The 20,884-nt window shown below is 40.6% G+C and overlaps 4 protein-coding genes across 4 annotated transcripts in view; 1 reads left to right on the top strand and 3 right to left on the bottom strand.

The window, feature by feature from the left end:
• Positions 1-3,090: 3,090 nt before the first annotated feature.
• Positions 3,091-8,361, top strand: LOC109471267 (major facilitator superfamily domain-containing protein 6-like). Its single transcript, XM_019770550.1, has 4 exons — positions 3,091-3,187; positions 4,238-5,551; positions 6,629-6,787; positions 8,191-8,361. The coding sequence occupies exons 1-4, from the start codon at positions 3,133-3,135 to the stop codon at positions 8,310-8,312; spliced, it is 1,650 nt and encodes a 549-aa protein (XP_019626109.1). The 5' UTR covers positions 3,091-3,132; the 3' UTR covers positions 8,313-8,361.
• A 2,023-nt stretch (positions 8,362-10,384) lies between these two features.
• Positions 10,385-12,818, bottom strand: LOC109471268 (tetratricopeptide repeat protein 22-like). Its single transcript, XM_019770551.1, has one exon. The coding sequence runs from the start codon at positions 12,525-12,527 to the stop codon at positions 10,581-10,583; it is 1,947 nt and encodes a 648-aa protein (XP_019626110.1). The 5' UTR covers positions 12,528-12,818; the 3' UTR covers positions 10,385-10,580.
• A 2,005-nt stretch (positions 12,819-14,823) lies between these two features.
• LOC109471269 (N-acetylaspartate synthetase-like) lies at positions 14,824-15,921 on the bottom strand. The gene has a single exon (XM_019770553.1). It carries the CDS (start codon positions 15,589-15,591, stop codon positions 14,953-14,955), a length of 639 nt encoding a protein of 212 aa, XP_019626112.1. The 5' UTR covers positions 15,592-15,921; the 3' UTR covers positions 14,824-14,952.
• Positions 15,922-18,942: 3,021 nt separating this feature from the next.
• Positions 18,943-20,884, bottom strand: part of LOC109471263 (putative ammonium transporter 3) — a 39,822-nt gene continuing 37,880 nt past the window's right edge. Inside the window, exon 9 of the mRNA XM_019770547.1 lies at positions 18,943-19,928. Coding sequence (XP_019626106.1) covers positions 19,763-19,928 — 166 coding nt within the window. The 3' untranslated portion in view covers positions 18,943-19,762. The remainder of the gene's footprint in view (positions 19,929-20,884) is intronic.

Raw genomic sequence — 20,884 nt, 5'->3', positions numbered from 1 at the left:
TTTTTTATGTTCTTCTTTAATTTCTTTTTTTGCGGTGCACGTGGCGGGGTTTGCACATAGCGAGTTCGATCCCCGGAGAGGAGCTTTTTTATTTTCCTTTTTTTAGCAGTCGCTGTTTTGCTTTTAACACTCAAAAACTAATTGTTCAAGTCTCGACGTATGAGTTTTTTAAATTTTCTTTTTAACATTCGCTGTTTTGCTTTTTTTATCAGATGTGTTTTCTTCTTTAAGTGGTCTCGTACCAATTTCATCAACTTGGGTAATATCATTTCAACAACTTCTACCTCAATAACGGCAGTAAAACCTTCGTCAGCTGAAATGTCAGCTTTTTTTAAAAGCACTTGTTTGGAAACGGACTAAAATTCATGCGTGCGTGGATGTCATCCAAAATTATCAAATCAACGTGGCCTAGCATGGTATACAATGGCTTCTCGTCAATGTTCTATCCAGCCTTAAATGTTTGTCATCTCAATTTTGTTTAATTAACACCAAGTGACAAAGGTTTTGCATCCCTAAGTTCTAATACTTTTAGGGGGATCCAGGGGCCTGCAGAGAATGAACTCGTAGTTAGCTTTGGGTTGTTGCTTTTTTTCTTCCTTCCATTGTCAAGTAGCTTTAATATGGAACGTGCAATATGATGTAGGCTACTGTTATATGTTACAGAGACCTTTATTTTACTGTGTGTAATTTTATAGATAGATATGTACTTGTATATTAAAAATATTATGAATATACATGTACCGTGTCTTGTCCTTTAACCGTCTCCCTACTGAAAAGATTTATGGCAGCAAATTTGTATTTGGTTATGGCCTATGGGGGAAACGCAGCAGCGAGAAGGTTAATATTTGACTGTGTTGAGATATGTATGTGAATAAAGTATGACTTATGAGTCAAACAAGTATCTGTATGTGTTTCTGTTGCACTTTTGTTACTTTCGCCAAGAAGGTTATGTTTTCAGAGGCGTTCGTGTATGTGAGAAATATGATCAACTTATATATAAAATTCATGCAAATGAGGATGATCCTACATGTACTTCCACAATCGGGGAAAATCTATAAATTAATTTTTTCAGTCATAAAGATTTTAAAACATCATCTGACGAACGTATGAGGTCATGGAACTCTAGTTCAATGATGAATTGGGTCTAGTGATTACCAAAATCCACCGTGGTGTTGTGGGGCATCATGGTTAAAGCATTTGCCATCAAATTAAGAGGATCTGAGTTCAAATGTGAGAGAGAGAGAGAGAATGGTTTATTATTACAAAAACAGAAACAAGACAATGTACACACAAGCCTCCTAGCAGCTATGATGGCTGAATTGCGAGGCTTATTCTAACATAATGTAGCGACATACTATGTACATTCATAAAATCTAGTTGAATTTAAAAGTTGAATTTAAAAGCGAATATTAGTTTAAAATCGACATACAATATATCTGTGAGGAAAGTAAATAAAAACATTATGTGGAATTACTGTACGAGTTTGCGAGTAAAAGTTCATGGACTACAGTTCGTTTAGTCGCCTGGCCAGGGCAGGGATCCCACTTGTCGTGTAGCGTTTGGTCCCGGAGGGCTGCTGGTACCTCGTGGCATTTCGTAGATTTCTGCCATGCAGTTCGCCACGGGTAGGGGGGAGCCAGGACCGGAAGCGTGAAGACTTCTCCACGCTCGTAGCAAAGTCAGAGCACATTAGTTAGTGTTCTCTTCTATCCGCCAGACGTTGCAAGTCGAGCAGCGCTAGGGTTTCGGTGTACGAGTTGTACCTGCGTCCCAGAATGATTCGGCAGGCTCGTTTCTGAACGCGCTCTAGGGCATCGGACTGTTTCTGTGTCACTGCAGAACTCCAACAGGGGGCGGCGTACTCAAGTGTCGGCCGGATGTAACCGCAGAAGATGGAAACCAGATCAGTAGTTGGAACCCCAGAACGGCGTAGTCTGCTGATAAAGAAGAGTCGCTTGCTGGCTTTAGTAACCATCTCATTCACTTGGTCATCCCAGCGTAGGTCAGATCTTACATGTCAGAGGTGTTTCGATGTTGCGTCTTTAGGAAAATCCTCTATCTGTGCAATATGTAGTTCTCTCCGTCGGTAACTGAAGAGGATGGTACTTAAGCACTCAGGCATTCTACACGAATTTTCTTATATATATCGTTTGATTATATGGATGTCATACATGCTGTAAATCGTTTAAAGTATATGTATATAGCTGCAAAATGAACAAATGTATGCCGTAAAATATATATATACGGGAAAACGATACTTATGTCGCAGAAAGCCAAAATCCACTCCAAAGGACAGGAAAAAATGTATTATTCACCATGCCAATAGAATAATCAGTTCTTTGTTTTCGTATTGAAACGACAAAACTTTCCAACTATTTCTAGAAAGCTATATTTACTCTGTGTGTTAAGTCATTTGTTCAACCTTCATATCATGATCACCTAGATTCCATAATGAAGTCAACTTTTTTTTTGCAAAAAAAATAATAGCTTATTTGAAAAATTGCATATTTTAAGTGCAACAGTATAACGTAAATTTTATGACAATTTTAGGCATAAAAGTGGTCCCAGCGTAATATTTTGATAATCTATCTACCAAAAAGTTTCAGGATTATCTGGATTTACGTAATACAATAAAAATGTCAACAAAATGCAATGAATAGTTTCTTAGACTGATATAAAAATGCAGAATGCCATTGGTACACCCTGATGTTGTAATAGCCGATTACTGTGTTATAGTGGGCCTGCTGATGCCCGCGGATTATTTGTTGTGGGTCTGCCTACACTTCAAACGCACATTTTGTGTACTGATTTAGGTAATCAGGCTCTTTCATGACCTGACGTAACCTTTCAACCCAAGGTCAGTGCAGGTTATTCGACTCTAGTAGAAAGGGGTTTTAGGAGACTTAGAACTTCTCTTTCTTATGTGCACATACGAAAACAGGATACAGAAAATTGTACCTATACGAAAAATATATATATATATAGTTTACACTAGAGAAAAACGCGAGTTAAAGTTATATTATGAAAACAATTGTTGGTACACGTCCCCCCTCCTTTTTAGAATAGACTTGTCTTACCTTTGGATGACCTTTGGAATTTACGCGGAGAAAAATACAACCTCCACAAGTAACGATGGTCGACTGCAAGCTTGTGACGTTGAAGCTTTACTATTTCCTATTCTTTGGCGGTAAGCTCTTAGTCTTGGCTCACGTGGAACGTGAATAGTAGGAGTATAAAGTTAGAACATAAACACCTAAGCTTGCAGTGTCTATCAAGTTCTATTAGTATTAGTATTAGGATCAGACACGGGTCTGAATGGTCTTTACATCAAAAAACGTAGATTTTTTTGAGGTTATAATGTTCTGTTCAAGAGCCCAAAAAGATGTTCTGGATACATGTGTACTATCCTCAGCTTCCAGAACCGTGCCCTATAAGTTATAGTATAAAGAGCTGACTATTTATGTTTACCGAAGGAAAACATATTGTTTTTGCTCTGTTTTTTCTTCCATTCCAAACACTGACCTGGCCAATGACCTGAATCATGACCGTCTGTCACAATGGTAACTGGTGTTAGGTTACATAATGTTGCAATTTTATAGTAGGAGGGATTTAGACTCCTGTCACCATATACATTGTACTAGTAAGAATCTTAGAGAGCAGACCATATGCGATGGTAAACATTATCCATAATTTTTTTGTTTTTCAAAAATATTACCAGTTTTTAGTTAAAGCACACTGTTCCTGATACATATAACATTACAGCAATGCTATACAAGCATGCCAAGGCCTGATAGGCTATTTCATTTTAAGATAAAAGTACCCCATTCTGTCTAACACTACCAAATAAACATTATGCTTCTGGGCAAAACAGACGTATACGTACGCGTTGTGGCCTATGACCCCTCCAGACCACAGGCAAACAGATCAATGTCTACAAACAGTACTGCGTTGTTTTTTTCAAATTTAGGTAACATTTCACCCGGGTTCGTTCCAGACACAAAGGATTTTAAGGGACTTTAGACCTGGGGATTTTCTGATTCTATTATGTTTTTTTTTTTGGTTAAGTTTAGGTTTAAGTTATTTCATTTGAACCTCCTTGGTTATTTCTTGATATTAGATTACTTTAAAGTTTCATGAAATGAAAAAAAAAAGGAAATTCTTACTAGCTAACATATTTCTCTAGATTTTACTGCAGCAACGTGTCTGAAATGTGTCTGTTTTTTTTTTTCCGGTGCAGGAATTGCGTGCTTCGTGCCTTACATATCTGTGTACCTGCGACATCTGGGCCTCCTGTCCTACCAAGCTGGCATCATCAGTGGAACATATCCTTTCTTCACCTTCCTCCTCAAGCCCATCTTGGGCGCTGTGGCAGACAAGTTTGACAGACACAAGCAGACACTGATGCTCTGCCTCTTCTTGACGTACTGTCTGATGTTTTCTACCATGTTCGTGCCTCCTGTGAAAAGGGGAGAGCCACGAATTAGCGACGACTGTTTTTCTTGTGAGTTGTGCTGTGGAAATTCTTCTACCCAAAATCCAAGGCTGCAGTCTCCAGTCTTACTCTACCAAGCTCAAGGACTATGCAACTGTTCCAATATTCAAGAAGATGACAGTTTTGTTAAGACTAATATTGATAAGAACATAACAAGACAAACACTAAACAGTACAACCTTACAGCTGTGGTGCTTTAAAAAAAGTGGCTGTTTTCTGTGCCCGTGCAATACCACAGACAGTGACTGTGATGTAGAAGTGAACCACCTAGACACAGACACAAGCCTGGGATGGACATTCTGGATTCTGTTCTTCCTCCTAGTGCCAGCTCAAGCCTTGCAGAATGCATCAGTACCGCAGGCCGATGCTCACACCATGCAACTATTGAAAAACAACCCCTCTGATTTTGGGAAACAACGATTATGGGGAGCTGTAGGATTTGGACTTGCCTCTGTGATTGCAGGCTTTGCCATGGACAATTTCAGCGAAGGACGACAAAATCAAGACGAAACTGACTATTCTGTCACTTTTTACATGTTTGCCGGTTTTGGAACTGCCACGTTGCTGACAGTTGCTTTTGGATTTGAGAAGTGGCGACAGCAAAGACCTCAGAAGATGTTTCAAAGCCTACAGAAACTTTTAAGGAGACCCAACGAGCTCTTGTTCCTTGTAATCATGTTCATTATTGGGTCATCTTTCGGTGCCAAGGCTAACTTCCTTTTCTGGTATTTGAAAGACATAGGAGGCAGTCAGCTGTTGTTGGGGCTTGCTTTAATGATCAGCTGCATGGGTGAACTCCCTTTCATGTTCTTCTCAGGAAAGTTGATACGTAAGATTGGCCACCAGCAGGTCTTCCAGCTCGCACTGTTTTGCTACGCCGTCAAGTTTTTGTCGTACTCTCTGATACCCAGTCCGTGGTGGGTGCTGGCAATAGAACCGCTACACGGCATCACGTTTGGGGCCATGTTTTCCGCCTCCGTAACGTACGCCAGTTTGATCGCGCCGCCAGGGATGGAGACCACCATGCAAAGCATCGTGGGTGCAGTCCAGTTTGGTGTTGGTAAGTATATGGTTTGATTTCTCATGTTAAGGCCACACCAATTTAATCTCTTGGTTAACGGATTTTTCTAGAAATATGATGGAGCGGGCGAGCAAAAAAATAAAAAATAAAAACAGGCCTAGGCATCCTATTATGGCCCAAAATGGTACGATAGGAACCATGAAGTCAACACACCAGGCTGGTTCAAAATTTAAACAATGAATTTTGAACTTTTAATTATACCACTGCATTGAAAGATGGAATAACTGTAACAAGTAGGAAGAAAATGACTGTTTTCAACTGTTCAGGGCAAAATATGAGCATTTTCCAGTTGATTCTGAATTTTTTTTTTTTTGCAAATCAGAAAAAAATGAAGCAGAAGAATCCGTTAACCAAGAAATTAAATTGGTGTGGCCTAAGCTATAGTGAAACATATAAGCAAGGATACCAAATGCAGCAACATGTTATTACGAAGAGCTATCCTTGGTACCAGGGTTATTTCCATGGTTTAAAATTGTACGTAGAATAGTAGACAATGAATATCCCATGAACAGCACATGCACAGGGAATTTGGAAACCAATTATTATTGTGCTGATTTGAAGTGATCTTTTATTCCATACTCCTCTATCTCCTATCTTAGCCTGTTAGCCTGGTTACTTAAAGACTTATTTTACTAGTACCCTTACCTATTTTTTTATTGTTCCTTCCACAAATACTCAGCAGTGCCTTATTTCAATGGACGCTGTTCAGTCAATAGCAGCAAATTTTAAACACTTGCCAACATTGCCTAGTCATGTGTTAAAGATGCAGCACTACTGCTGATATAATCTCCAAGCAGATCTTTGTGGGCAAAATTGTGACAGTTTCTGACTGAGTCCAACTCCAAGATCTGATTGGTTAGCAATGATCATTGGTTAGCTACTAACCGATCCAATCTTGGGCCAATTAGTATTTTAAATGTGTAATAATAAAATACTAATAAAACACATAATATGTGTAACTGTCCTGGATCCAGAGATCTGCTTGGAGATTACACCAATTCCCTGTTCCTTGATTGAAAAGATAACAATTTTTTATCGCATCACTCTTCCCTATAGGTTTTGCATCGGGGTCTCTCATTGGTGGTGCCATCTTCCATGCATTTGGCGGCGTTGTTCTGTTCCGAACGTACGCTGTCGTCTGTCTTGTCTCGTGCATCCTGTACCGTCTGATACCTCGCTGTCTAACGCGCTCCAAGGATGAGGTGGCCAGCCAAGGTTTGTGGGTTTTACTTTGTTCTCTGCATTACATAGCCTGGGTGCCATTCGACTTGCTATGTGGCTCCTTGCATGTACACTCACAGTTTTGTTTTAGGAAATGAGCATGCAAACCCTGGTATACAAATAGGATGACACCAAAGCTATGCATTACATAAGTTGTCTTCATGCAAAAGTACACAAGAAAGACACTGCATTGCTCTGATTTGGCAATCATATACATGTACATTGTACACATACAGCCAGGATATGACATGAATTTTTGGAAGCTCCATACTAGGAAAGTAAAATATTATGAGTCCAAGTATGAAAGAAACAAGATTGTTAAAACATCACTGTGGTAGCTCAAGCAAATTTTGTACACTTGCATCATTGTTTGACAATTAGAAAGGAAACATCATTCTCTAATGCCCAGACCTTGAATATATAGCCCCCCAGCCCTACCAATTTGCCCCCATATACTAATTCACTTTTTGTCAACAACATTGCAAGAATGTACATCAAGAATAAATAGACTTAAAGACAAACAACTGATGAATCCTTGTTTTGTCTTAGAATTGTTTATTAAGATTTGTGGAAGGATAGTAGACCATACTAGACATAACAAGTGTATGACTTAATAATCATTTTCATGATAAGACCAGACACACACTGGGAATAAGGACTCCTGTTCTTTTCCAAAAGTGTGATGGAATCCTTAACATGCCCAATGTGTCTCAGAATCTCCCAGAACACTTGGGGTTGCGTGGCGCAGCCGGTAGAGTGTTCGGCTCACACTCAAGAGGTCGCGGGTTCGAATCCTGCCCATGTCACCGATCTTGTGCCCTTGGGAAAGGCACTTTACACGACTTTCCTCACTTTGCTCAGGTGTAAATGAGTACTATAGTACCTTGCTTCGGCTAGGGACGTCCCTCGGATAGGACGTTAAATGGAGGTCCCGTGTTTGGGGAGAGTCACACCCCACGTTCGTTAAAGAACCCACCACACTTATCAAAAAGAGTAGGGGACCTTCCCAGTGTGAGTGGTTCAAACCTTACAGTCCGGTCTTTCGCAGCTTGTACATGTTCGTACATGTACAAAACTGGTGTGTTACACCTAAAGGCATTTTACCGGTTATGGGAAACAAACAAACAAACAAACACAGGACTTTTGGCTTTATGCCCTGTCCAAGAGGACATCCCTAACAGATGCTAGGTACTCACCTTCACATGAGGGAATATACATGACGTATACATGTAGGTGTAGAGTGCCTTTCCCAAGGGTACAATTGTTAACACAGAACATATGAATCATGAGTTAACATTGGTCACAAACCATCTGCCCTAACCACTGACTGTTACAATGTGATGTTAAATGTGGTTACCTGTATATACAATGTATTATAATTACCTTTTCATTTACAGGTCCACAACATGGGGATAGTGCAGAGGAGCAAGATGATCCGAGGACAGAAATCACCAGCAAGTTTTATGAAACTATTTTGGAAAATGCAAATGTTCCCATCTACACAGAGACATCTGTATGAAAGTACCACAGATACATGTACACTGTAAAAGAATTTAAAACAAAACACCAGACTGAATAGCAAAGTTCTTTGATCACAACCATTTATTTTTCATGAGCCGATGTTTTGATGATGATGACTGTCATCTTCATCAGGGCAATTCTGACTGGTTTACTGTGCACTGACGCTAGATGTTACTTGGTGCATAGTGGTTTACTGTGCACTGACGCTAGATGTTACTTGGTGCATAGTGCACTAAAGGTGTTACATGGTTCACAGTGCACTGTTACTTGGTTCACAGTGCACTTAAGCTAGTTTTTTTACTGTTTACAATGCGTTTCCGAATGTAGTGCAATTGTGACATACATACTGTGACATACAACATTTGAAGATGCAATTTTTAAAATGTATTTGAATATAAGATTAAGCTCATAAAATATGACAGTGTTTATGATATGTTCTTGATGAACGAAAATTAAGCAATATCATGAAACATTAATTTAGATGTACAAGAAAAATTCCATTCTGGAAGCTGTTACACTTGGATCTACCAAGAGTTTTGCTAAAACCTCCTTGGATCTACACAAACATGTAGATTAGAGTTTAACGATTAAATACTATTACCTAAGGCAATGTTGAATTGATTATATGGATGACATCTGCAAATGAATTTTTGGCCGTTTCCAAAAATAAAAAGTTTTCAACCATGCGTACAAAACAGTTACAAAATGAGCAAATATATACCATATTAAACTTGCAAAAAGAGTAGATCATTCGCCAAACCATATTCTGTGTCATTTGTTTAACCTTCATGACCACGTAGATTTCATAATGAAAGTAACTTAATTTTTTTGCAGAACTTTTTTTTTTGTTTGCACGTGCGCATCAGTTTTAGGGTTCCCAGAGGATGTCATCCGTATAATCAAATCAACATGGCCTAATCTGACATTTGGTTGTAATATACTACAAATACATGTACAAATGTACCTTCAGCCTGGACTTCTGGGGAGTGGATCGGACTAATGCTAACAAGGACTCCTGGACTCTATATATAGGCTAACCATCCTTACATGATTTCAACAATTGTGTCCAACTTATTTAAAAGGAACCATTTTCTTAATAAAATATAATTTTATGAAATCATTGATGCGTGTGTGGTTTGAAGTTCAGTGGAATTAAATAAAACATGTAGAAACTTTTTCCCACTCATCTATAACTAGTTGGACTAAATCTCCATAGCTGAGATTCTGTCGAGACCTTCTTGTATTTCAGGCCTCTTACTGGGATCTTTCCTGAGACAGTTGTAGATCAGTCTGGTCCACTCAGGAATGGGTGGACCAGACTGTCCTCTTAAGGTTTTTAATCCTTGAAATATGGTACTGTATTTCTAAATTAGCGACAATTCAGATCGTTCATGGTTCTGCCAAGGCTGATAAAGCTTTCTTATGTCTTATGTCTTCTCTACAGCTTCAACGACTGATCATAAGGGACTAACCATATGTTTGAAAGATTAATAAATAAAGAATCTGATGTTTTCTGTTCTAGTAGTTATAATTATTAATGTTAGATGTGACAGAGCAATATAGGAATAGAAGAGAGACTGTGCATGAAAATAACCCACTTGTGTTCATGATTAGTAGTGCTTCTCTTTGCAGAGCTATCATGTATATAGCAAGGATATCGACACCTCATACATGTACTACAGTTTCTACCTCAGGTTTATATCCATATGTAAGATAGCTTGTCTTTCTGAAGCTGACAAGGATATGAATTTTTAAACTATATGTGTACATTGTTATAAATGTAATCCTGTACAAATTGCTTTAGACACCACATTCTAGAAATTCCATAGAGCAGTTGTTCTACAAGAGGCACTGTTTTTATATTATTCATGTTTAGATAGATGAGACCAGTCTGATATATTAGCCTTCTTAATAAATATGCCAACTCTAACCGTGTACCAGTATTCATATTATAGCACTGAATCTGCAGTCTTTCTTTCTTTCTTGCATAATATCATGTATACCTTAATGGACACAGCATAATTTGAAAATAATAGAATTAACATAATCATTAAAGGCCCTGCACTAAGATACATATGCAAGTGCCTCCGCAAGTATACATAATATCATGTATACCTTGATGAATACACATATACACTATAAACTATACATTTATACAATATACACATATACAATATTCAGCACACACTATATACAATATAATTACAGAAATTTGACAGTTATTATAGGCCCATTATACAAGCATAGCGTCCTGTACTCAATGTTTTCATTTTTTAATATCTCGCAAGAGGTGGTCCCAGTCAAAATGCCTCCGTGCATCCAAGTATGTAATGTTCTTTATCTCATCAGGAACCTCACAATCCTTCAGGAGCACAGGGATTACGGTCTCTGATCCCTCTTCCACCTTCGCGTGAAGTGCGTTCTTCATTTCATGCTTGCACCATTTGCTTTGCACCATGTCTGGTGTTAGGATGACGAGGACCTTTGCACTTTCCTCGATGGCTGCTGTGATGTTGTCTACAACATATTTGCCAAGCTCAAAGTCTCTGTCAGCAATGCAGCCTTTGAGGCGATGCTCGCCCTCTAGGTTTGCCAGAAGGGTGTAGTTTACCCACTCTTCATCTTTGGCACTGTGGATGACGAAAAAGTCGTAGTGGAAACCTCTGGTGTTCCGGGCTTTCACTACTGGTAGAGGCATGAATGCTTTTTGCTCGTCAGTGGCTGGAAAACGTTCTTCTAGCTCCTCACATCCTGTGGCGCCCTCCTCTCTTGGGTTGCTGTCAGCTGTCTGCTCATGATCGCTGCTTCTTGGTTCCTGAACATCAATGTTAGCAAGGGCTTCTTGACTGTCCTCTATATCTTTCTTTACTCGACGTCTTCTCTCTTCAATCTCTTGAGAAAGAGGCCTTTGGCCGATTGTTTGGTCTACACAGTCCCAAAGTCTCATTGCCATGGTGAGGTCATTTGTGATCGTGAAATAGTTGGCTGCGTGCAGAAATTGTTCGGGAAACTGCTCAATGAGTGCAGGCATGAATTTGTCATAGACTGTTTCATGCTTGCACAGTGCAAGCTTCAGATAGGTGGCCGTCTCTGCCACAACTGGCTGAAAGTCTTCTGAATCTGACATTTTTCTACACTGATTCAGAAGCATGAGCAGCAGTGACTTGATGTTTCCCCAGTATGTAGTTGATAGTCGATCCAATTCAACAGCCCTTTTCCAACTTTCTATTGCCATTTTGTCTTCTTTGAGACGCTCTAAGCACTCACTGCGGAAACCATGGACTTTGGGATCTCTCGCTCCACGGTCCTTTGTTAGAGCTTCATTGAAGTAGATTAGTGCCTGTACCAGGTGCTTATAAACCTCGGTTTCTCTGCCATCATCTGTGTGTAGAGATGTGCAAGATTCTGATAATGCTAACTTCATAAAAGCTTCTCCTAACAGAGAATAATTTCTGGATGATTTCATTCCTTCCACACATGTTGTTAGATCTGAAATAGAACGTTTCAGAACTTCAACATTATCGGGATCTCTCTTGCTCTGGATTGTGGTACATGTACGTTTGTACCTCTCCAGGGCAAGCTCTCCATTTAAAAGGTACCCATACCAGTTGATGTTAGGATTACTCTCTGCTTCCAAGGACATTCTTATCGTATCTTCTGCTTCTTCAAAATCTGTACCTTTCAACGCACGGGCCATTGTATTAAGGACACGGTGATTGTCTTTCGCTAACTCTATGGCATGCTTGACTGACCCCTCTTCCTGTAGCAAGGCGCTAACCTGTTCTTTGAACCTTGCTATATCCCTCTGCAGACCTGGTATACGCATGTGTTCTACTGAATACTCCGTTCTGGACATCACACAGTTCACGTAAACAAGTGCCTGTGCTTTGTACAGTGGAGTGGGCTCTTGGTGGAGAACATCAGTAAAACCAGCGATACTTTTATCCAGATTTGTTATTATCTTATCTTTCACTTCCTCACTATACCTGTGAACAGACAGGTAAATGTATCGTGAAAGTATCATCTTATTGTTGAATGCTTTGAAAAATGACCATGTCATTTTTTCCCTTTGCTCAATAATTCCGTTCCCAGTTTTGATGGCCCTTTGATAAAGATTTTCAGCATTGAGGAATTTTTCAGTTTGCTCTGTACCTTCATCATCTTGATCTTTGTCAAAACAATCGTAGGTTAGGGCAAATGCCTGCTCTGCCATGGAGCGTGCTTCGCATGCCTTTACATTGTGCTTAGCAGTTGGTACATTTTGACATCGAGCCTGTCGTTCGGCCTCACTTTCCAAGCCCAACTTTCTGTTGATGTGTGCCAAATTTTCAACAGCATTTATGTTACATGGGTCTTTTTCTAAAACCTGTTGTGCGGTCTTTCTGGCCTCGTCTGTATGCTGTGAGGCATACTCAAATACACTGATAAAGTTTAAGAGAGCTATTTTTGTGCATTCAACCTCTTCTGGATTGTTTAGTTGGTCTTTGAGTCTCTCTTTTTTCAACTGAATTTCCCTCTGGTCGAAAGATGGCCGAAGTATGGTCAGTGGCAGATGGAAGTGTCCAGGCCTGTGGTCCATGTCAGTGTCGCTGGAACAGTCTGGAAGAATCACAGTCATAACTGCATGTAACATATTATTTAATCTTGATGTTTGCATTGGTTTTTGGATCAGTTTCTCGTGTACATACAATAACAAAACTGTGCACACTATACATTTTTCTTCACGTGTACTGTATGATTTTTGCGCGCCAGCTATTATCATACAATATGTTAACTTCTTGTAAAACGAGGGGCTGAAGGGCCTGGGAATTTTCAGAAAACAAAACATGTAACTGTGCAGTGAAGGTACCTGTTTGAGATGTTTTTGTTTTTTTTCTTAAGTGTGATTTTCTGGATTTTGATGGATCAAGGGCGGTAGCTGGACTGTTCTGGTTTGAACATGATGTAGCTTTTAATTAATTACATGTACAATAAACGAGAGTAGCATCATAAATAAATTAAATATGTCAATAAGGATAAATTATTATTGTCTGGAGCACAACACAATCTACACACATACGTGTATTGCGGAAAAAACTGGAAGAACATCTGGGTACAGGTGAAGACATAAAGACAAATGTTTCGAGAAGGAATAAATAGACAAGAACTTTGAAAAAATCGCTACAAAATGGGAAAATAGATTGTGCACTCCAATACTGCACGAAATTCTACCTAATGCGTTATCATATGCGTATGACCTGTCGAAAACAAATACCGTCTTCGTTTCTGACTTTAACTTAAGCAACAAGGCCCACTACAACCGCAACCACAGTAATCAACCAACCTTATGTCTACGTGAAGTAATCTGTAGAGTGCGGCGCGGTCACATTTATCGTAGGCCGTCGTACGATTTTGATGTAGTAGAATTTCCAAGCATGCTGTGACAGAACCAACTGCCGACGAACATCCCAAACAGATTTTTGTCCGTAGCAAGACAGCAGGATGTTTCAGGACACACGCACTCCCACAAGAATGTACTCAGCTTCAGATCGTACGACAATCGTACAACTTATGTAAATTGACACTAATTCACACTCACGACACACGCTGAGCTACACACTGTCAGAAACAGCGCTTCTTGCCAGTTTGAATGTCAATTTCTTCTGCCCGTCTTGTTTACCGTCTGCGCCACAGACGCTACAGGTCTGGTATCGTCTGTCGTACCCCTGGCAACAAGGTGCCGGGTTCAATAGCAAGCCATTGTGATTCATCCATCCACCCAGTTTACACAGCCACAAGCAAAATATACACATTCGTTAGTGTGACATCCATACCCTGGCTTTGCTTTCTAAAAGTGCGGTCACTTTTCCCAACCCGAGGCCCGACCGGCCGCGGGCAGTCGTTTGGAACAAAAATTATGATATAAGACAGCAAAACACAAAAAGGAAGTTTTAGAAAATTAACCATGAGCACTATCTGTGTATAATCTTAATTCAAATTGTTTATCTTTCGTTCACGCAAACAACCCGGCCGGGCCCAGGCTTGGAAATGTGACCGGGCCCTTAGCAAAGCTGAATGCTGTCACAACTGTGCTTCAACATAAAAGAACCTTACGGCTATGATGTAAAAATTCTTTAGCGTATGTTGACATTCTTTACCGTGCGATTGATCGTCCATAATGTCATCTTATCGAAGTTATAGTTATTGAAGTTAACATATCATCCAAGGTTCTGCAGTGAGGAAGTGCTAGAATAGCTTTTTTGTTAAGATAAGGCTGTCATTGGGTGGAGAATATGATAAACTGATATAATCTATTCAAATGAGGCTCCTAGTTGCGAAATCAAATATTCGTCAATTGGAAGGATTAATATCATGTGGCGAAGGTATGAGATCGTGGAACTCTTGTGTAAGGCTTCATTGCGTATTTCTTTTTTTTTCCACCTGGTGTGTTATTTCTTTCACATGCATCATAATCATTCCATAGCAAATGTCTGTAACTGCCTTCAGCAAACCAGATATGAATGCGGGAGAACACATAAGCAGAATACTTTACTTGCAACACTTAATACATAAAATGTGGCTTTGTTTCTTTTACGTTTACTGAAATCATGTCAACTTAACAGAACTAGGAGAATCAAAATGTTGTTAAAGAAAGCATTTCAGCAGGTCAATTTCTCCATATTTAGTAAAAACGTGAATTTCTTTGTGATTGCGAAGCCGAACTTCAGGTACAGGCGTATTGCATCCTCTTGAAACCGACTGGTCCTCAGGTGTATCCTCTCCACACCTTGAGTCCCGCAGTATTCTTCACAATGTTTCAATAGACAGGTGGCCACGTCCCTTTGTCGGAAGCTAGGAAGAACAGTCATGCGCTTCAGCTGGGCTGCGTTGTCCGACGTCCTGTGTAGAGCAATGGTCCCGATGATCTTCCCCTCGCAAACTGCGACCCAGAACTTGCTACCAGCCCTGGTTCCGTACCAAGTGTACAGATCTTGGAGTTCCAGCCGTTCAAAGTATCTCCTATACCTATACCTGACATACAAGAGTGCCCTCGTGACGAACAGACACAAAACTGCCGCGGAGGTAACCGATGCAAGCCTGACCGAGTTGGTTACTGAGCAAAAGCTCACCACAAGAAAGCCTACCCAGAGCCAGCCAACGGGCATACGGAGAAATTTTATCACGGCGCGATGTGAAGCGACCTGTTGGCAGAGTCCAGACATGATCATGTCTCGAACTTCAGAAGCTTCTTCTTGTCGCAGCTCCCTTATATCTATGCTGATCCCGTCACTCTTCATGGCTGTGGGTCTGGGGATGCCTCCGAATCATCCCCAGTGCCTGTGGCAGTAGCGGTGGCGACTCTTGAATCGGACGTATTTCAAGCTGGTAGTCTTATACGTGTATGTGACTATATAGCCCCCACGAGAGCTCGTGGAATAACCCATTGACCGAACCAGTCATGTCTGGTGGCTTGGCGCTAATACGGTTTATCGTCCCAGTTTCTGGGTGTCGCAACTTTCCGTGCGAGGTTACCTCACCGTTGGTCGGGTTGACGATGCCCAGATCCCCATAAATTCTCCAAATGCAGCATCGCGCTATCCACATACACAACTGGTCCGTCCTGTTGTTTTGTGTCAAAGCGCCTCCTAAGTTGGTCTTGTAAGTTGAACCTTGTACCCTGTGCCAAGTCATGGTCGTGGGGCACTGCATGGAGTGTCTGATAACTTTCGTGGCGGTAAAATTTTGCCTAATAGGGGTGGACAGACAAGAATCAGTCTCTACAATCAACGTGCAAATCCTTTCATAAACCATCAGCGAAGAGAAATTTTATTCCAAGGGCTGGCTGATCGTTCAAATTTTATTTACCATCATACGGATAAGTTGTTATCGTGCTGACACCCCTATCTTATAGTAGACTGGTCGGGACCCGGAAGTAGTACTTTAAGCTAAGGTCCCAATTGGGAAAAGGGGCCCTGGCGGGTAGTTCCCGGGCTGTTTTTTACCACTTTCGGGCGGGACCCCGACGTGGCCCCGCGGGGCACCCTGCGGCTACCGGGCTATTTTTTGGCCCGTCGGGGCCCCGATAAGAATTTAATTCTGAGTTAAATTCTACCCGGGCCCCGCTGACAAAAAGACGCCGTGACCTCATCGTGAGAACACCGAGAGGTACCCCTCCGGTTGCCGGCATTCCACCGGGACACATTTCTTACGTCACAGACCAGATGAACAGAATAAAGGTGTGTACTTCGTAAACCCGGGTAAAATGTGTGACCTCACAGATCAAATGATCACAACAAATACGTGAATTCTGCATTACGTATAGGTCAATACAAGACATCGTCAGAGAATCTGCTGGGTACCTGCCGGGTACCTGCCGGATACCGACCAAAGAGGGTGACAAAATTTCTGACAAAATGCTACTGAAGGAAGCGTTTAATCTATAATACATTGTACTATCGATTCTTCCACTAGGTTTTTCCAATATAAAATTTTACATAAATTTCTACCTACAAACAAACTACTATATATTTGGAAATGTATAGAGACCCCTTTGTGCTCGTTCTGCCATGAAGAGGAAGAAACATACCTGCATGTCTTCTGGGAATGTCCAAACGTTATCTCTTTTTGGGACCAAATTAAAACTTGGTATCACTATAAAACAACTAAAGATTCATTCTTAAATGGATTCAATGTTATTTTTGGAAATTTACACTTTGGAACCCCCCCAATTGAAAATCTTATAACCCTACTTGCCAAAATATATATATTTAGATGTAGAAAAACTAGTTCTTTAAACTTTGATTCCTTTCTTCGTTATATTAAATTCTTTCAAACTGTAGAATATTCCATAGCATTAAAGAAAGGTAAACTGGAGAAGCACCGCGGGAAGTGGGGCTCTCTATGCAGCTGACGTTACGTTTAATTGATATGTATTTGTCGTTTATTGATGAATCTGATGTAACAATTTATTATCTATGTACATATGTATTCGATACTCAATAAAAAACAGAGATGCAAAAAAAAAAAAAAACTTTTAATTGTGACCACGACAGCCGATGCCCGCTCGACTCCTGAACCCGGCCGGGGCCAGCCGGGGCTACATCCCCGACGGGCACCGGCGTAATTGGGACCTTAGCTTTACAGGGGTTCTGTGGTCACCGAGATTGTTCGTTACAGTATTTGGAAATGGGACGGCTCTGCAAATAGGTTCTACGTGGTTTTCTTATGACCTTCGCCAAGAAGGTTATGTTTTCAGTAGCGTTTGTCCGTCTGTCTGTCCGTCTGTCTGTCTGTGAACAGCATAACTCAAGAAGCTTTATATGCATTGTCATGAAACTTATAATGTAGGTGGGTAGGTCTTGGTGAGACCTAGAAATGATTAGATTCAGGGCCCCCTGGCGGCTTTTGTTGGTACTGCAGCAGAAATTCCGGTTTTGATATCTCAGGATCTGGACATGCTAGGGTCACACATTTTGGACGGTAAATAGCTCTTGGGCTAGGGAAGAAGTGACATGAGTTTGGGTCCCCTAGCAGGTTGTTCTTGAACTGCAGGAGCGTTAGTTGAAAAATCTTTGAAGGAGGATAACTCAAGAACGGGTTGATGGATTGTCGTGATTTTTGGTATGTAGGTAGCTAAAGTGATGATTGAAATAATCAGATGACCAGTATGTAAATCAGGAGCTAATTTGTATAATTAAAGAGAAAATTCTATAAATCTGCTTTGTTCAATGATAGGACCTAATATGCATGATTATTGGTAATTTTTGAAAATTTCATAGTTGTAACTGCTAGGAATTTCATACTTGCCACATTTGGAAGTTAAGTGAAGGTGAACTCAATAAACATAATTTATTGAAATCATAAGCTCATTTGCATAATTTATGAGGATGTTCCAGAATAGCTTTTTTTGTTAAGATAAGGCTGTCATTGGGTGGAGAATATGATCTACTGATATAACCCATGCAAATGAGGCTCTTATTTGCAAAATCAATAAATAAGATTGTATAATTCGTTAACCGGAAGGGATAACATCATTTGGCGAAGGTATGAGATCGTGGAACTCTTGTTTTGTAATACGTTATGACCTTTATCATCTACCTATATTGTACATGCCCAATCTTTACAACTGACACAATCTTTTAGCTATATACAACGTTCAAAACCCCTGGCCATTTTATTCGTTTACGTTGACTTCAGGCCACAGCAAGTGGATTTTATGGATGACATCCTCTGCAGACTCCAAATCTAATGCGATAGGGCGAAAAAAAACAAGGTGAGCCGAAAAAAAAAGGTTCCTACAGTTTAAGAATTTTACTCAATCATGTTACAAATGGTTTTGATTCAGTAGGAACATCACATATACACAGCCAGCATCACATATCACTGCATCAAAGTAAGAAACAAAACATTAAATCAGAGCCTTGTCTTGTCTCCTTTCTTCATAGTTATCTGCCATCCACGTTCCGGCATAGCAACAGACAAATTTGCCCATTTTCGGCATGTTGAGCACTGTCAGAAGGCAACAATTTTTTTTTTTTTTTCCCAAAATCAGGCGACTGAAATTAATGCGCGCTGATGTCATCCATAACAATTACTTGTTGTGGCCTAAACGTTATTCAATTAATGAAACATAGGTCAAAAGGGGTCATTAGCATAATACAATGTTACACCTGACGCAAACGTAATTATGACGTCATCTGGTTGCCATGAAGAGAATGAATGACGTCCAGACATCTGATTGTCCAGAGGCTATTTTTAGCTCTTACGTCATCAGCGGTGGGGCACTGTGGATGGAAGCACACACACACACACACAAGCATGCTTCAAACGAAACTGGAGTGTTCACAGCTATAGATCATTTTCTGGGTATCGCCTTCAGACAATTATCTGTGGCGCTTCGTGAGAAGAGAACGTGCTTGAAATGATTTCAGAGATTGCCAGACGCGCCAGGATTGGATGAGTTGGCTATATAAGATGTTTCTTTGCGCAATGCACACGTGTATACATGTGCAGGTCTGGCCGTGCATATCATAATAATCGAAAAGCCGTGCTAGACTATTCATTTTGTCAAAACACCTGGGGCGCCACAGGGCTCCATTGTCTGTTGGGCGTTTGGTGAACGCCGTCTTTGTTACTGCTATCACTAAAAAACTGTCAAAAGGAGCAAAATACAATGCCAAGACTTGTACTGAGACGCCGATCGCAGGTTTGCGATCCGAAGCTACATGAAATCACGACGGCGAAGACGGTGAAATTGTCTCCGATGCAGAACCAGACGAAGAAACGCCGCATCTCCATGCCGGCTCGCCTGCTCCCCAACCCGATCCTCGAAGATGGCGGGGCCAGCAAGGAAGTGAAGCCGGCCGAAAATCAGCGGCAGCGGCGATACTCCACCGTCGTCTCGCCCAGCGTCGAGCAGCAGGTGAGGTGGCGGCGGCACTCGTCAGCGCCCCTCGGCGTCCATCAGCCTCACGCCCGCCGAGCGGCCAGGAAGGACCCGGTGACGGCCAGCACCATGCAGCCCGTGCTGTTCGTCCTCGGAGTCGTGCTGACTGCTGCCCTCGTCTCCGCTTGCTCAAGGCTCGTTCCCAGCATTTTGGGGTAATAACTGTCGCTGCCATGGCAACGAAGAAACCTATATATGTTTTAAATTTCTAGGAGACACAAATATATACCATGCATGCATGTCCTCTTTATAAAGCTACACTTTCGTTACCTCCTGTATAGGTTTTCAAGCAACAAGCATTTGTATAGCGTTTCATTGATTGATATAGAAATGCATATCTTAGAAGCGAGCGATATGTTTATTGAGATTACATGCACGTGGGAAGGCATAATGTTTTCGACCAGTACGTGCTGTATGGAATATTGTTTACGTTCTCAGTGCTGGATAGGTTTGTTACATATTCATAATATCAGCATTTGCTCAGATGCAGTCTGACACTGTGTGTAAAGCATGTATGCAGATGTGTTGCTATTGTTTGGGGAATAATTTCATGCAATTGTGTAATCTACATAAGTGATTTGAATAATCTAGTTCACATCTGTTATTCATCAATTTTGGAAATGTTTTTTTTTTTATTTACTTCATGATTCACCACAAAACAAGGCTCATGAGAGCCACTCAAAATGTTTTGGGTTACTGTACAGCCAGTGAGGACAGATGTTTGTTGACCTTAGACTTGAAAAGTGTAAGGTTATACCCATATGCATGGGAAACTATGTTGTAAAATGCTGTATGTTATCTGTAGTTGGGTAGTTCCATTGTATGTTAGTAGTTGGGTAGTTCCATTGGTAATGGGTATATTGTTGTCGTCATATGCCTGGGTTACGACCAACTACAGTATATCCGTTGTTCTACCAATTCATATGATTGAAGACATTCTGGTTTTAATTTTTTGTTTACTATATTCCGCATTCAATATGCTAGTATCAACCAATGTTTAAGCAATAATATGTAACCTCAGCAATAAGACGTAATCTTTGACCTACTTATATACTAGGTCCAAGTCGCCATGTTTTACAGTGTTCTATGATCTATATTTTATGTTGGGCATTTTAGAGTGATCTACTTTTCATGCTCCTGATCTG

Source organism: Branchiostoma belcheri, unplaced genomic scaffold (assembly GCF_001625305.1).
Source record: "Branchiostoma belcheri isolate BF01 breed outbred unplaced genomic scaffold, Haploidv18h27 scaffold244, whole genome shotgun sequence".
Classification (NCBI taxonomy): domain Eukaryota; kingdom Metazoa; phylum Chordata; class Leptocardii; order Amphioxiformes; family Branchiostomatidae; genus Branchiostoma; species Branchiostoma belcheri.
The sequence above is the reverse complement of the archived record's forward strand: the minus strand, read 5'-3'. Positions and strand labels throughout refer to the sequence as shown.